This window comes from Haliotis rufescens, unplaced genomic scaffold, assembly GCF_023055435.1.
Source record: "Haliotis rufescens isolate VD_foot unplaced genomic scaffold, xgHalRufe1.0.p SCAF_9, whole genome shotgun sequence".
Classification (NCBI taxonomy): Eukaryota; Metazoa; Mollusca; class Gastropoda; order Lepetellida; family Haliotidae; genus Haliotis; species Haliotis rufescens.
The window spans coordinates 46,809,423-46,826,586 of NW_025964383.1; the positions used below are offsets into that span (position 1 = coordinate 46,809,423).

General features: G+C 41.4%; 1 protein-coding gene across 2 annotated transcripts in view; it reads left to right on the plus strand.

The window, feature by feature from the left end:
- Nucleotides 1–17,164, plus strand: part of LOC124149974 — a 51,134-nt gene that overhangs the window by 13,195 nt on the left and 20,775 nt on the right. For both annotated transcript variants that reach the window (XM_048390662.1, XM_048390661.1), the window contains exon 3: nt 6,973–7,072. In XM_048390662.1, the coding sequence (XP_048246619.1) occupies nt 6,973–7,072 (100 nt within the window). The remainder of the gene's footprint in view (nt 1–6,972; nt 7,073–17,164) is intronic.

Here is a 17,164-nt window from a genome sequence, read left to right on the forward strand (position 1 = left end):
TCAGAGGCAGTCAGAACAATAACAATGGTCCCCTTAACGTTGCCCATCAGAGGCAGCCAGAACAATAACAATGGTCACCTCAACGTTGTCCGTCAGAGGCAGCCAGAACAATAACAATGGTCCCCTTAACGTTGTCCGTCAGAGGCAGCCAGAACAATAACAATGGTCCCATCAAAGTTGTCCGTCAGAGGCAGCCAGAACAATAACAATGGTCCCCTCAACGTTGCCCGTCAGAGGCAGCCAGAACAATAACAATGGTCCCCTTAACGTTGCCCATCAGAGGCAGCCAGAACAATAACAATGGTCACCTCAACGTTGCCCATCAGAGGCAGCCAGAACAATAACAATGGTCCCCTTAACGTTGCCCATCAGAGGCAGCCAGAACAATAACAATGGTCACCTCAACGTTGCCCGTCAGAGGCAGCCAGAACAATAACAATGGTCCCATCAAAGTTGTCCGTCAGAGGCAGCCAGAACAATAACAATGGTCCCCTCAACGTTGCCCGTCAGAGGCAGCCAGAACAATAACAATGGTCCCCTCAACGTTGCCCATCAGAGGCAGCCAGAACAATAACAATGGTCACCTTAACGTTGCCCATCAGAGGCAGCCAGAACAATAACAATGGTCCCCTTAACGTTGCCCATCAGAGGCAGCCAGAACAATAACAATGGTCACCTCAACGTTGCCCATCAGAGGCAGCCAGAACAATAACAATGGTCCCCTTAACGTTGCCCATCAGAGGCAGCCAGAACAATAACAATGGTCCCCTTAACGTTGCCCATCAGAGGCAGCCAGAACAATAACAATGGTCCCCTTAACGTTGCCCATCAGAGGCAGCCAGAACAATAACAATGGTCCCCTTAACGTTGCCCATCAGAGGCAGTCAGAACAATAACAATGGTCACCTCAACGTTGCCCATCAGAGGCAGCCAGAACAATAACAATGGTCACCTTAACGTTGCCCATCAGAGGCAGCCAGAACAATAACAATGGTCACCTTAACGTTGTCCGTCAGAGGCAGCCAGAACAATAACAATGGTCACCTTAACGTTGTCCGTCAGAGGCAGCCAGAACAATAACAATGGTCCCATCAAAGTTGTCCGTCAGAGGCAGCCAGAACAATAACAATGGTCCCCTCAACGTTGTCCGTCAGAGGCAGCCAGAACAATAACAATGGTCCCATCAAAGTTGTCCGTCAGAGGCAGCCAGAACAATAACAATGGTCCCCTCAACGTTGCCCGTCAGAGGCAGCCAGAACAATAACAATGGTCCCCTTAACGTTGTCCGTCAGAGGCAGCCAGAACAATAACAATGGTCACCTTAACGTTGTCCGTCAGAGGCAGCCAGAACAATAACAATGGTCCCCTCAACGTTGCCCGTCAGAGGCAGCCAGAACAATAACAATGGTCCCCTTAACGTTGTCCGTCAGAGGCAGCCAGAACAATAACAATGGTCCCCTTAACGTTGTCCGTCAGAGGCAGCCAGAACAATAACAATGGTCCCCTTAACGTTGTCCGTCAGAGGCAGCCAGAACAATAACAATGGTCCCCTCAACGTTGCCCGTCAGAGGCAGCCAGAACAATAACAATGGTCCCATCAAAGTTGTCCGTCAGAAGTAGTCAGAACAATAACAATGGTTCCCTCACCGGTGTCCGTCAGAAGTAGTCAGAACAATAACAATGGTCTTCTCAAAGTTGTCCGTCAGAAGTAGTCAGAACAATAACAATGGTTCCCTCACCGGTGTCCGTCAGAAGCAGTCAGAACAATAACAATGGTCCCGTCACCGGTGTCCGTCAGAAGTATATTACTCAAGATGCAATAATGTGTAACTGAACTTTACAACCAAATGCATCATCCCAGGTCTCCATGTGTAGTACATAAAGACTGTAGACTGTATGCTGGCGTAGGTTTACGGTCGCCGAGGACAAAGCTAGACACGTAATAACATGGTAGTTCCAGTGTTGGGAATACAAATAACAACCAGCGGATGGTGTTGGATACAGGCTATTTATCACATAAAGAGTAGGTTTCCCGACAGGATAAAGCCAAGGGATAAAAACGATCATGCGGATAGAGATGCAAATATCAAAGGTCAAGTAGGAACAACTTTCAGTGTTTACAAAGAAACATGGCGTCGCCCTTGTCATTCGATCGAGTCAGAATTAACCATCGGGAATCTGGAGGAAGTACTGGAATAATTGCTATCATTATCATAAAAATAGTCTAATGTACTGAAAATCAGTGTCTGACTGTGACGTAGCTAAGGCATTTTACAAGTTTTGGCAACTTAAACACTTTTGTGAGGACACTAGCCAAGCAGGATCAGTTTCCTCATTAGTGCTTGTAGACCCCTGCGACTTGGAACCTTTTCCACAAATGATAAAAGTTGGATTTGGCCGAAATATGTCCGAATGTTCACCCTGTTTCGTGTTGTCGCTGTGTGGACATCTGACTGCACTTCGTCATGTTATGACAGGACAGACAGACTGTCAACAATCGTGACGTCTCATAGACTAGGGATAGAGTAGCTTCCCTTTGACAAAGGGCAGTTATCTTAGCAAACAGACGGATGGATTGCCGCGAAAGGAAAGCAGAAACAATTTGTGTAGGCAATCATTGTTTTGCCTATATCTAGAAACCCCACTCTATACGAAACGGGTTTCAGTTGGAACTACATTGACTGTTGTCACTGTCCGACTGACATATCACTTACCTTCTGACGTAAAATAGAGCACTTCTCACATTCCAGGAAAACTTGCAATGTTTAGGTCATGTTTGTGAGAGATGGTCAGAGATTTTTCGAGTACAGAATTGAAGAATGTCATTATATAATAAAGAGATTATCACGCTGGTGCTTGGGGATGGTAAATAGCCTGTATTAGGAATAAACCAAGTCTCGCTAAAAACAATGTTTATTCCTAATGTAGGATATTTAACATCCCAAAAAACACTCTCGTGATAACCTCCGTAATGATATGTAATAGCCTCTTCCCATGTTATGTCTCATCTGGAGCCAAGGTGAGCCTACCCTGCCCATCGGTGGAACCCGTAACAAAACACATGCAAAGGCAAGTCAGTTGTTCCCCTGAAAAAAACAAACGAATTCATACACACAGTTAGGTTAAAAAGCGAAATTGCATCGGACATAATTTTTGTCACCGATTTTCTCTTAGGAAAGATCTTCCACCAAAAGACGTTTTGAAAGCCTTACTGTATGTTGTAAGCTTGATCAAACAATGTCGCTCTTTGAATTGTCTTAGCAAGAATATTGTTCGAAATAGAAGTAGCAGTAACTGATTTTGTCACCCCTCTTGTTATAAATTGGAGAGTTTGTTTTCCCGGAGAATCTTTATGCATAGATCTAGATACGTTACAGATGAGGCGTTTTTTTGTCTTTTTTATCTGGTACAGATGGGAAAAATAGTACGCCCACGTTTTAACAAACTGACTCCGATATTGGACGACACGAGAAACGATATTGAAAGCAGAGCAAACATTGTTAACTTTTCAAGCACACTACATTCCTCCATCGAACAACGCGTTTCCTCTCATCGAACAACGCGTTGCATATTTACTCCAACTGAAGCAGCCCATTGAGCGTGTCTCTTCAAGCAGGGGTTGTTCAGATACACTGATGTATTGTGAAGAAAGTCGGTCACATGTACAGACATCGGATAAGCAAGTTTACATTCACGTCATCGTAACAAACCCGGATGCAGGTGTGTGTCGTGATGCTGAGGCAGGTGAGGTGAACAGCCTTGACCTTGCCCATACAGCTCGGCGTGCCCGGGCTGTCACAGAAACTATTCATGGAACTCCTTTTAAGACACAAATGCGTGTCACGTAAATGTTGTTATCCATGTATGCACCAAATGCACTTCAGGTCGTGTAGTTGTCAAGGTGCATGATGAAAAGCGTTGCTGAAAGCCTTGAAATAGTTGAAAATTAAAACTAAACGTATTCCTTTCTTACGCTTGTGAGTTTCGGAATGAAAATCAATACGTACTTGAGCATAGTTAATTCTGAATATGGGTTTCCTAAAACATCAGCTGCGGCTAAAAACTAGCTCATGTTAAAAAAAACCTGTCGTGTTGCCGAATTAGAAATAGACAAACATAGTATACATATATACAATTAACATCACATTTAATTTAATGCACTTTATAATTGCAAACGTTTGGACACAATTTTATATACGTCGTAGTTTTGATTTGATCAATCAAGACTCTGTGGTGCTAATGATATGCTATTAGGTACCTAAATAGCTGTACATATGTCAGATATTTCGTAATCTGATAATATATCATAGTTCAGTCAGTCACTCACTCACTCACTCACTCACTATCACTATTTGTGTGATACCAAATATCTCGAGCACCTATGTATATATGTTTTCTATGCATCGCAACACGTCTCCACGGCTCGGTGTACATCAGGTGATGCCGAAACTTGACTTTGAATCCTACCATTCACACGGTACGCCCTCTCCTCAACAAGCACACTTCTCCCTCTCCTCAACAAGCACACTTCTCCCTCTCCTCAACAAGCACACTTCTCCCTCTCCTCAACAAGCACACTTCTCCCTCTCCTCAACAAGCACACTTCTCCCTCTCCTCAACAAGCACACTTCTCCCTCTCCTCAACAAGCACACTTCTCCCTCTCCTAAACAAGCACACTTTTCCCTCTCCTCAACAAGCACACTTCTCCCTCTCCTCAACAAGAACACTTCTCCCTCTCCTCAACAAGAACACTTCTCCCTCTCCTCAACAAGCACACTTCTCCCTCTCTTTGACAAGCTCCCCTTTCTCCATCTCGTCAACACGCACGCCTTCTCCTTCTTGTGAACGCATCTCTTTTTCCTTCTCGTGAATGCACACGTTTCTCCCTCTCGTAAACTCACTCACTTCTCCCTCTGATGAACGCACTCCATACTACTTCTCGTGAATGCACTCTTCTCCCTCGCGTGAACTCATCCCCTTCTCCTTCTTGCAAACGCACCTCCACCTTCCTCTGGTGAATGTACCTCATTCTTCCTCTGGTGAATGTACCCCTTTCTCCCTCTCGTTCACACACCCCTACCTTCCACTGGTTAATGCGCCACATCCCCCCTCTCGCTGCCCGACATGTGTGCAGTTTTTTTTACCCCTGTAAGCCGGATGACTTCGTTATCATTTCACAACATGTTCAAAACACGTCATGGCGTGAGGATTGACGTCACGTCATACTCTACCCAATTGTATATTAAAAACGCCAATGCTCTTTGATGGAAGTAAAGGATACAATAGGCCACAGACCACAATAGCATTGACCTTGTTGACGGGGAGCCTAGTGGCGCATGCCTGACGCAACAGCACATATGTGAAGGGAGAGTTCTGTGACTTGAATAACTGGAAAAGTGCTAACTGCGGCTTTTAACAACATTCATTCGAAATCCATCTTTATCTCTTTGTCCCATCCGATAGAGCTTGTATATAAGTATAAACTACATGACAAACTAGAATGCAATTCAAGCCCACACGCTTTACAATGTAAATAAGTATGTACATACTAACATTAAAACATGTTGAATATGTACCTTAAAAACAAAACGAGTTATAACGAATCGCGAGAGGAAGTAACAAGAAATATTTGAGATGTTATTTTATATTTGTTGGAAATCCGAACTGCAAAGAAATCCAGACACTGAAAAAAAACAAATGACTGTGGCCTTATACAGTTTCTACAAGGAAGTGTTGTTTAAATAGTTCGAAATAACAGAGCTCCCATCATGCACTGCTTGTACATGATCAGAACGATGGATTGTTCACTGTTACTTGTCCTGTACTAACCAGGATCAGCTGTTGATTTGCCGATAACTGATCAGCGGACGATTACTTTCTGACTCACAGATTATCAAGGTGTATGTGTTTACTGATCCTCAGTTTAACAAGATGTATGTGTTTACTGATCCACAGATTATCAAGGTGTATGTGTTTACTGATCCACAGATTATCAAGGTGTATGTGTTTACTGATCCACAGATTATCAAGGTGTATGTGTTTACTGATCCACAGATTATCAAGGTGTATGTGTTTACTTATCCACAGATTAACAAGGTGTATGTGTTTACTGATTCACAGATTATCAAGGTGTATGTGTTTACTGATCCTCAGATTATTAAGATGTATGTGTTTACTTATCCACAGATTATTAAGATGTATATGTTTACTGATCCACAGATTATCAGGATGTATATGTTTACTGATTCACAGATTATCAAGATGTATGTGTTTACTGATCCACAGATTATCAAGATGTGTGTTTACTGATTCACAGATTATCAAGATGTGTGTGTTTACTGATTCACAGATTATCAATATGTGTGTGTTTACTGATTCACAGATTATCAAGATGTATGTGTTTACTGATCCACAGATTATCAAGATGTGTGTGTTTACAGATTCACAGATTATCAAGATGTGTGTGTTTACTGATTCACAGATTATCAAGATGTGTGTGTTTACTGATTCACAGATTATCAATATGTGTGTGTTTACTGATTCGCAGATTATCAAGATGTGTGTGTTTACTGATCCACAGATTATCAAGATGTGTGTGTTTACAGATTCACAGATTATCAAGATGTGTGTGTTTACTGATTCACAGATTATCAAGATGTGTGTGTTTACTGATCCACAGATTATCAAGATGTGTGTGTTTACTGATTCACAGATTATCAAGATGTGTGTGTTTACTGATTCACAGATTATCAAGATGTGTGTGTTTACTGATCCACAGATTATCAAGATGTGTGTGTTTACTGATTCACAGATTATCAAGATGTATGTGTTTACTTATCCACAGATTATCAAGATGTGTGTGTTTACTGATTCACAGATTATCAAGATGTATGTGTTTACTTATCCACAGATTATCAAGATGTGTGTGTTTACTGATTCACAGATTATCAAGATGTATGTGTTTGTTACAGGAACCGGGATGAATGCAGGGACCGGCGTGGGCGTGGCTATAGGAGTTGGGCTGCTGTTAATTGGATGTGTGCTTGTCTTATATTACCTACATAGAACAGGGTGAGTTGATTTGTAATTTATCCGTGCTGATCACGGGACACAGGGAGACTTTATACTATAACGCCAGGTAATTCCCTGTGAGATAAGGTAGATCGGAGACTTGGACACTGTGTCTATGTCTATGTCTATGTTAGATAAGGTAGATCGGAGACTTGAACACTGTGTCCATGTCTATGTATATGTCTATGTCTATGTTAGATGAGGTAGATCGGAGACTTGGAAACTGTGTCTATGTCTATGTATATGTTAGATAAGGTAGATCGGAGACTTGGACACTGTCTCTATGTCTATGTAAATGTTAGATAAGGTAGAACGGAGACTTGGAAACTGTGTCTATGTCTATGTATATGTTAGATAAGGTAGATCGGAGACTTGGACACTGTGTCTATGTCTATGTATATGTTAGATTAGGTAGATCGGAGACTTGGACACTGTGTCTATGTCTGTGTCTTTGTGAGATTAGGTAGATCGGATACTTGGACACTGTGTCTATGTCTTTGTGAGATAAGGTAGATCGGGTACTTGGATACTGTGTCTATCTCTATGTTAGATAAGGTAGATCGGAGTCTTGGACACTGTGTCTATGTCTGTGTCTTTGTTAGATGAGGTAGATCGGAGACTTGGACACTGTGTCTATGTCTGTGTCTATGTTAGATAAGGTAGATCGGAGACTTGGACACTGTGTCTATGTCTATGTCTTTGTTAGATGAGGTAGATCGGAGACTTGGACACTGTGTCTATGTCTATGTATATTTTAGATCAGGTAGATCGGAGACTTGGACACTGTGTCCATGTGTATGCCTATCTGAGATAAGGTAGATCGGAGACTTGGACACTGTGTCTGTCTCTATGTCTTTGTTAGATAAGGTAGATCGGAGACTTGGACACTGTGTCTATCTCTATGTCTATGTTAGATAAGGTAGATCGGAGACTTGGACACTGTGTCTATGTCTATGTATATGTAAGATAAGGTAGATCGGAGATTTGGACACTGTGTCTATGTCTATGTATATGTTAGATAAGGTAGATCGGAGACTTGGACACTGTGTCTATGTCTATGTCTTTGTTAGATAAGGTAGATCGGAGACTTGGACACTGTGTCTATGTCTATGTATATGTTAGATCAGGTAGATCGGAGACTTGGACACTGTGTCTATGTCTATGTGTATGTCAGATAAGGTAGATCGGAGACTTGGACACTGTGTCTATGTCTATGTCTTTGTTAGATAAGGTCGTGCGGAGACTTGGACACTGTGTCTATCTCTATGTCTTTGTTAGATAAGGTAGATCGGAGACTTGGACACTGTGTCTATGTCTATGTATATGTTAGATAAGGTAGATCGGAGACTTGGACACTGTGTCTATGTCTATGTATATGTTAGATAAGGTAGATCGGAGACTTGGACACTGTGTCTATGTCTGTGTCTTTGTTAGATAAGGTAGATCGGAGACTTGGACACTGTGTCTATGTCTATGTATATGTCTATGTCTATGTTAGATAAGGTAGATCGGAGACTTGGACACTGTGTATATGTCTATGTCTTTGCGAGATAAGGTAGATCGGATACTTGGACACTGTGTCTATCTCTATGTTAGATAAGGTAGATCGGAGTCTTGGACACTGTGTCTATGTCTGTGTCTTTGTTAGATGAGGTAGATCGGAGACTTGGACACTGTGTCTATGTCTGTGTCTATGTTAGATAAGGTAGATCGGAGACTTGGACACTGTGTCTATGTCTATGTCTTTGTTAGATAAGGTAGATCGGAGACTTGGACACTGTGTCTATGTCTATGTATATGTTAGATCAGGTAGAGCGGAGACTTGGACACTGTGTCCATGTGTATGCCTATCTGAGAAAAGGTAGATCGGAGACTTGGACACTGTGTCTGTCTCTATGTCTTTGTTAGATAAGGTAGATCGGAGACTTGGACACTGTGTCTATCTCTATGTCTATGTTAGATAAGGTAGATCGGAGACTTGGACACTGTGTCTATGTCTATGTATATGTTAGATAAGGTAGATCGGAGATTTGGACACTGTGTCTATGTCTATGTATATGTTAGATAAGGTAGATCGGAGACTTGGACACTGTGTCTATGTCTATGTCTTTGTTAGATAAGGTAGATCGGAGACTTGGACACTGTGTCTATGTCTATGTATATGTTAGATAAGGTAGATCGGAGATTTTGACACTGTGTCTATGTCTATGTCTTTGTTAGATAAGGTAGATCGGAGACTTGGACACTGTGTCTATGTCTATGTATATGTTAGATCAGGTAGATCGGAGACTTGGACACTGTGTCTATGTCTATGTGTATGTCAGATAAGGTAGATCGGAGACTTGGACACTGTGTCTATGTCTATGTCGTTGTTAGATAAGGTCGTGCAGAGACTTGGACACTGTGTCTATCTCTATGTCTTTGTTAGATAAGGTAGATCGGAGACTTGGACACTGTGTCTATGTCTATGTATATGTTAGATAAGGTAGATCGGAGACTTGGACACTGTGTCTATGTCTATGTATATGTTAGATAAGGTAGATCGGAGACTTGGACACTGTGTCTATGTCTATGTCTTTGTTAGATAAGGTAGATCGGAGACTTGGACACTGTGTCTATGTCTATGTATATGTCTATGTCTATGTTAGATAAGGTAGATCGGAGACTTGGACACTGTGTATATGTCTATGTCTTTGCGAGATAAGGTAGATCGGATACTTGGACACTGTGTCTATCTCTATGTTAGATAAGGTAGATCGGAGTCTTGGACACTGTGTCTATGTCTGTGTCTTTGTTAGATGAGGTAGATCGGAGACTTGGACACTGTGTCTATGTCTGTGTCTATGTTAGATAAGGTAGATCGGAGACTGGGACACTGTGTCTATGTGTATGTCTTTGTTAGATAAGGTAGATCGGAGACTTGGACACTGTGTCTATGTCTATGTATATGTTAGATCAGGTAGAGCGGAGACTTGGACACTGTGTCCATGTGTATGCCTATCTGAGAAAAGGTAGATCGGAGACTTGGACACTGTGTCTGTCTCTATGTCTTTGTTAGATAAGGTAGATCGGAGACTTGGACACTGTGTCTATCTCTATGTCTATGTTAGATAAGGTAGATCGGAGACTTGGACACTGTGTCTATGTCTATGTATATGTTAGATAAGGTAGATCGGAGATTTGGACACTGTGTCTATGTCTATGTATATGTTAGATAAGGTAGATCGGAGACTTGGACACTGTGTCTATGTCTGTGTCTTTGTTAGATAAGGTAGATCGGAGACTTGGACACTGTGTCTATGTCTATGTATATGTCTATGTCTATGTTAGATAAGGTAGATCGGAGACTTGGACACTGTGTATATGTCTATGTCTTTGCGAGATAAGGTAGATCGGATACTTGGACACTGTGTCTATCTCTATGTTAGATAAGGTAGATCGGAGTCTTGGACACTGTGTCTATGTCTGTGTCTTTGTTAGATGAGGTAGATCGGAGACTTGGACACTGTGTCTATGTCTGTGTCTATGTTAGATAAGGTAGATCGGAGACTTGGACACTGTGTCTATGTCTATGTCTTTGTTAGATAAGGTAGATCGGAGACTTGGACACTGTGTCTATGTCTATGTATATGTTAGATCAGGTAGAGCGGAGACTTGGACACTGTGTCCATGTGTATGCCTATCTGAGAAAAGGTAGATCGGAGACTTGGACACTGTGTCTGTCTCTATGTCTTTGTTAGATAAGGTAGATCGGAGACTTGGACACTGTGTCTATCTCTATGTCTATGTTAGATAAGGTAGATCGGAGACTTGGACACTGTGTCTATGTCTATGTATATGTTAGATAAGGTAGATCGGAGATTTGGACACTGTGTCTATGTCTATGTATATGTTAGATAAGGTAGATCGGAGACTTGGACACTGTGTCTATGTCTATGTCTTTGTTAGATAAGGTAGATCGGAGACTTGGACACTGTGTCTATGTCTATGTATATGTTAGATAAGGTAGATCGGAGATTTTGACACTGTGTCTATGTCTATGTCTTTGTTAGATAAGGTAGATCGGAGACTTGGACACTGTGTCTATGTCTATGTATATGTTAGATCAGGTAGATCGGAGACTTGGACACTGTGTCTATGTCTATGTGTATGTCAGATAAGGTAGATCGGAGACTTGGACACTGTGTCTATGTCTATGTCTTTGTTAGATAAGGTCGTGCAGAGACTTGGACACTGTGTCTATCTCTATGTCTTTGTTAGATAAGGTAGATCGGAGACTTGGACACTGTGTCTATGTCTATGTATATGTTAGATAAGGTAGATCGGAGACTTGGACACTGTGTCTATGTCTATGTATATGTTAGATAAGGTAGATCGGAGACTTGGACACTGTGTCTATGTCTATGTCTTTGTTAGATAAGGTAGATCGGAGACTTGGACACTGTGTCTATGTCTATGTATATGTCTATGTCTATGTTAGATAAGGTAGATCGGAGACTTGGACACTGTGTATATGTCTATGTCTTTGCGAGATAAGGTAGATCGGATACTTGGACACTGTGTCTATCTCTATGTTAGATAAGGTAGATCGGAGTCTTGGACACTGTGTCTATGTCTGTGTCTTTGTTAGATGAGGTAGATCGGAGACTTGGACACTGTGTCTATGTCTGTGTCTATGTTAGATAAGGTAGATCGGAGACTGGGACACTGTGTCTATGTGTATGTCTTTGTTAGATAAGGTAGATCGGAGACTTGGACACTGTGTCTATGTCTATGTATATGTTAGATCAGGTAGAGCGGAGACTTGGACACTGTGTCCATGTGTATGCCTATCTGAGAAAAGGTAGATCGGAGACTTGGACACTGTGTCTGTCTCTATGTCTTTGTTAGATAAGGTAGATCGGAGACTTGGACACTGTGTCTATCTCTATGTCTATGTTAGATAAGGTAGATCGGAGACTTGGACACTGTGTCTATGTCTATGTATATGTTAGATAAGGTAGATCGGAGATTTGGACACTGTGTCTATGTCTATGTATATGTTAGATAAGGTAGATCGGAGACTTGGACACTGTGTCTATGTCTATGTCTTTGTTAGATAAGGTAGATCGGAGACTTGGACACTGTGTCTATGTCTATGTATATGTTAGATAAGGTAGATCGGAGATTTGGACACTGTGTCTATGTCTATGTATATGTTAGATAAGGTAGATCGGAGACTTGGACACTGTGTCTATGTCTATGTATATGTTAGATAAGGTAGATCGGAGACTTGGACACTGTGTCTATGTCTATGTATATGTTAGATAAGGTAGATCGGAGACTTGGACACTGTGTCTATGTCTATGTCTTTGTTAGATAAGGTCGTGCGGAGACTTGGACACTGTGTCTATCTCTATGTCTTTGTTAGATAAGGTAGATCGGAGACTTGGACACTGTGTCTATGTCTATGTATATGTTAGATAAGGTAGATCGGAGACTTGGACACTGTGTCTATGTCTATGTATATGTTAGATAAGGTAGATCGGAGACTTGGACACTGTGTCTATGTGTATGTCTTTGTTAGATAAGGTAGATCGGAGACTTGGACACTGTGTCTATGTGTATGTCTTTGTTAGATAAGGTAGATCGGAGACTTGGACACTGTGTCTATGTCTATGTATATGTTAGATAAGGTAGATCGGAGACTTGGACACTGTGTCTATGTCTATGTCTATGTTAGATAAGGTAGATCGGAGACTTGGACACTGTGTCTATGTCTATGTCTTTGTTAGATAAGGTCGTGCGGAGACTTGGACACTGTGTCTATCTCTATGTCTTTGTTAGATAAGGTAGATCGGAGACTTGGACACTGTGTCTATGTCTATGTCTATGTGAGATAAGGTAGATCGGATACTTGGACACTGTGTCTATGTCTTTGTGAGATAAGGTAGATAGGAGACTTGGACACTGTGTCTATGTCTTTGTGAGATAAGGTAGATCGGAGACTTGGACACTGTGTCTATGTCTTTGTGAGATAAGGTAGATCGGAGACTTGGACACTGTGTCTATGTCTTTGTGAGATAAGGTAGATCGGAGACTTGGACACTGTGTCTATGTCTTTGTGAGATAAGGTAGATCGGAGACTTGGACACTGTGTCTATCTCTATGTCTTTGTGAGATAAGGTAGATAGGAGACTTGGACACTGTGTCTATGTCTATATTAGATCAGGTAGATCGGATACTTGGACACTGTGTCTATCTCTATGTCTATGTTAGATAAGGTAGATCGGATACTTGGACACTGTGTCTATGTCTATGTATATGTCTATGTCTATGTTATATAAGGTAGATCGGAGACTTGGACACTGTGTCTATGTCTATGTCTTTGTGAGATAAGGTAGATCGGATACTTGGACACTGTGTCTATGTGTATGTCTTTGTGAGATAAGGTAGATCGGGTACTTGGATACTGTGTCTATGTCTATGTCTATGTTAGATAAGGTAGTTCGAATACTTGGACACTGTGTCTATTTTAGATGAGGTAGATCGGATACTTGGACACTGTGTCTATGTCTGTGTCTTTGTGAGATAAGGTAGATCGGAGACTTAGACACTGTGTCTCTGTCTATGTTAGATAAGGTAGATCGGAGACTTGGACACTGTGTATATGTCTATGTCTTTGTTAGATGAGGTAGATCGGATACTTGGACACTGTGTCTATCTCTATGTTAGATAAGGTAGATCGGAGTCTTGGACACTGTGTCTATGTCTGTGTCTTTGTTAGATGAGGTAGATCGGAGACTTGGACACTGTGTCTATGTCTGTGTCTATGTTAGATAAGGTAGATCGGAGACTTGGACACTGTGTCTATGTCTATGTCTTTGTTAGATGAGGTAGATCGGAGACTTGGACACTGTGTCTATGTCTATGTATATGTTAGATAAGGTAGATCGGAGACTTGGACACTGTGTCCATGTGTATGCCTACCTGAGATAAGGTAGATCGGAGACTTGGACACTGTGTCTGTCTCTATATCTTTGTTAGATAAGGTAGATCGGAGACTTGAACACTGTGTCTATCTCTATGTCTTTGTTAGATAAGGTAGATCGGGGACTTGGACACTGTGTCTATGTCTATGTATATGTTAGATAAGGTAGATCGGAGATTTGGACACTGTGTCTATGTCTATGTATAGGTTAGATAAGGTAGATCGGAGACTTGGACACTGTGTCTATGTCTATGTCTTTGTTAGATCAGGTAGATCGGAGACTTGGACACTGTGTCTATGTCTATGTATATGTTAGATCAGGTAGATCGGAGACTTGGACACTGTGTCTATGTCTATGTGTATGTTAGATAAGGTAGATCGGAGACTTGGACACTGTGTCTATGTCTATGTCTTTGTTAGATAAGGTCGTGCGGAGACTTGGACACTGTGTCTATCTCTATGTCTTTGTTAGATAAGGTAGATCGGAGACTTGGACACTGTGTCTATGTCTATGTATATGTTAGATAAGGTAGATCGGAGACTTGGACACTGTGTCTATGTCTATGTATATGTAAGATAAAGTAGATCGGAGACTTGGACACTGTGTCTATGTCTATGTCTTTGTTAGATAAGGTAGATCGGAGACTTGGACACTGTGTCTATGTCTATGTATATGTCTATGTCTATGTTAGATAAGGTAGATCGAAGACTTGGACACTGTGTATATGTCTATGTCTTTGTGAGATAAGGTAGATCGGATACTTGGACACTGTGTCTATCTCTATGTTAGATAAGGTAGATCGGAGTCTTGGACACTGTGTCTATGTCTGTGTCTTTGTTAGATGAGGTAGATCGGAGACTTGGACACTGTGTCTATGTCTGTGTCTATGTTAGATAAGGTAGATCGGAGACTTGGACACTGTGTCTATGTCTATGTCTTTGTTAGATGAGGTAGATCGGAGACTTGGACACTGTGTCTATGTCTATGTATATGTTAGATAAGGTAGATCGGAGACTTGGACACTGTTTCCATGTGTATGCCTATCTGAGATAAGGTAGATCGGAGACTTGGACACTGTGTCTGTCTCTATGTCTTTGTTAGATAAGGTAGATCGGAGACTTGGACACTGTGTCTATCTCTATGTCTATGTTAGATAAGGTAGATCGGAGACTTGGACACTGTGTCTATATCTATGTCTATGTATATGTTAGATAAGGTAGATCGGAGATTTGGACACTGTGTCTATGTCTATGTATATGTTAGATAAGGTAGATCGGAGACTTGGACACTGTGTCTATGTCTATGTCTTTGTTAGATAAGGTAGATCGGAGACTTGGACACTGTGTCTATGTCTATGTATATGTTAGATAAGGTAGATTGGAGACTTGGACACTGTGTCTATGTCTATGTATATGTTAGATAAGGTAGATCGGAGACTTGGACACTGTGTCTATGTCTATGTCTTTGTTAGATAAGGTCGTGCGGAGACTTGGACACTGTGTCTATCTCTATGTCTTTGTTCGATAAGGTAGATCGGAGACTTGGACACTGTGTCTATATCTATGTATATGTTAGATAAGGTAGATCGGAGACTTGGACACTGTGTCTATGTCTATGTATATGTTAGATAAGGTAGATCGGAGACTTGGACACTGTGTCTATGTCTATGTCTTTGTTAGATAAGGTAGATCGGAGACTTGGACACTGTGTCTATGTCTATGTATATGTCTATGTCTATGTTAGATAAGGTAGATCGGAGACTTGGACACTGTGTCTATGTCTATGTCTTTGTGAGATAAGGTAGATCGGAGACTTGGACACTGTGTCTATGTCTATGTCTATGTTAGATAAGGTAGATCGGAGACTTAGACACTGTGTCTATATCTATATCTATGTGAGATAAGGTAGATCGGATACTTGGACACTGTGTCTATGTCTTTGTGAGATAAGGTAGATAGGAGACTTGGACACTGTGTCTATGTCTTTGTGAGATAAGGTAGATCGGAGACTTGGACACTGTGTCTATGTCTTTGTGAGATAAGGTAGATCGGAGACTTGGACACTGTGTCTATCTCTATGTCTTTGTGAGATAAGGTAGATAGGAGACTTGGACACTGTGTCTATCTCTATGTATATGTTAGATAAGGTAGATCGGAGACTTGGACACTGTGTCTATGTCTATGTATATGTCTATGTCTATGTTAGATAAGGTAGATCGGAGACTTGGACACTGTGTCTATGTCTATGTCTATGTTAGATAAGGTAGATCGGAGACTTGGACACTGTGTCTATGTCTGTGTCTATGTTAGATAAGGTAGATTGGAGACTTGGACACTGTGTCTATGTCTATGTCTTTGTTAGATGAGGTAGATCGGAGACTTGGACACTGTGTCTATCTCTATGTTAGATAAGGTAGATCGGAGTCTTGGACACTGTGTCTATGTCTGTGTCTTTGTTAGATGAGGTAGATCGGAGACTTGGACACTGTGTCTATGTCTGTGTCTATGTTAGATAAGGTAGATCGGAGACTTGGACACTGTGTCTATGTCTATGTCTTTGTTAGATGAGGTAGATCGGAGACTTGGACACTGTGCCTATGTCTATGTATATGTTAGATCAGGTAGATCGGAGACTTGGACACTGTGTCTATGTCTATGTGTATGTCAGATAAGGTAGATCGGAGACTTGGACACTGTGTCTATGTCTATGTCTTTGTTAGATAAGGTCGTGCGGAGACTTGGACACTGTGTCTATCTCTATGTCTTTGTTAGATAAGGTAGATCGGAGACTTGGACACTGTGTCTATGTCTATGTATATGTTAGATAAGGTAGATCGGAGACTTGGACACTGTGTCTATGTCTATGTATATGTTAGATAAGGTAGATCGGAGACTTGGACACTGTGTCTATGTCTATGTCTTTGTTAGATAAGGTAGATCGGAGACTTGGACACTGTGTCTATGTCTATGTATATGTCTATGTCTATGTTAGATAAGGTAGATCGGAGACTTGGACACTGTGTATATGTCTATGTCTTTGTGAGATAAGGTAGATCGGATACTTGGACACTGTGTCTATCTCTATGTTAGATAAGGTAGATCGGAGTCTTGGACACTGTGTC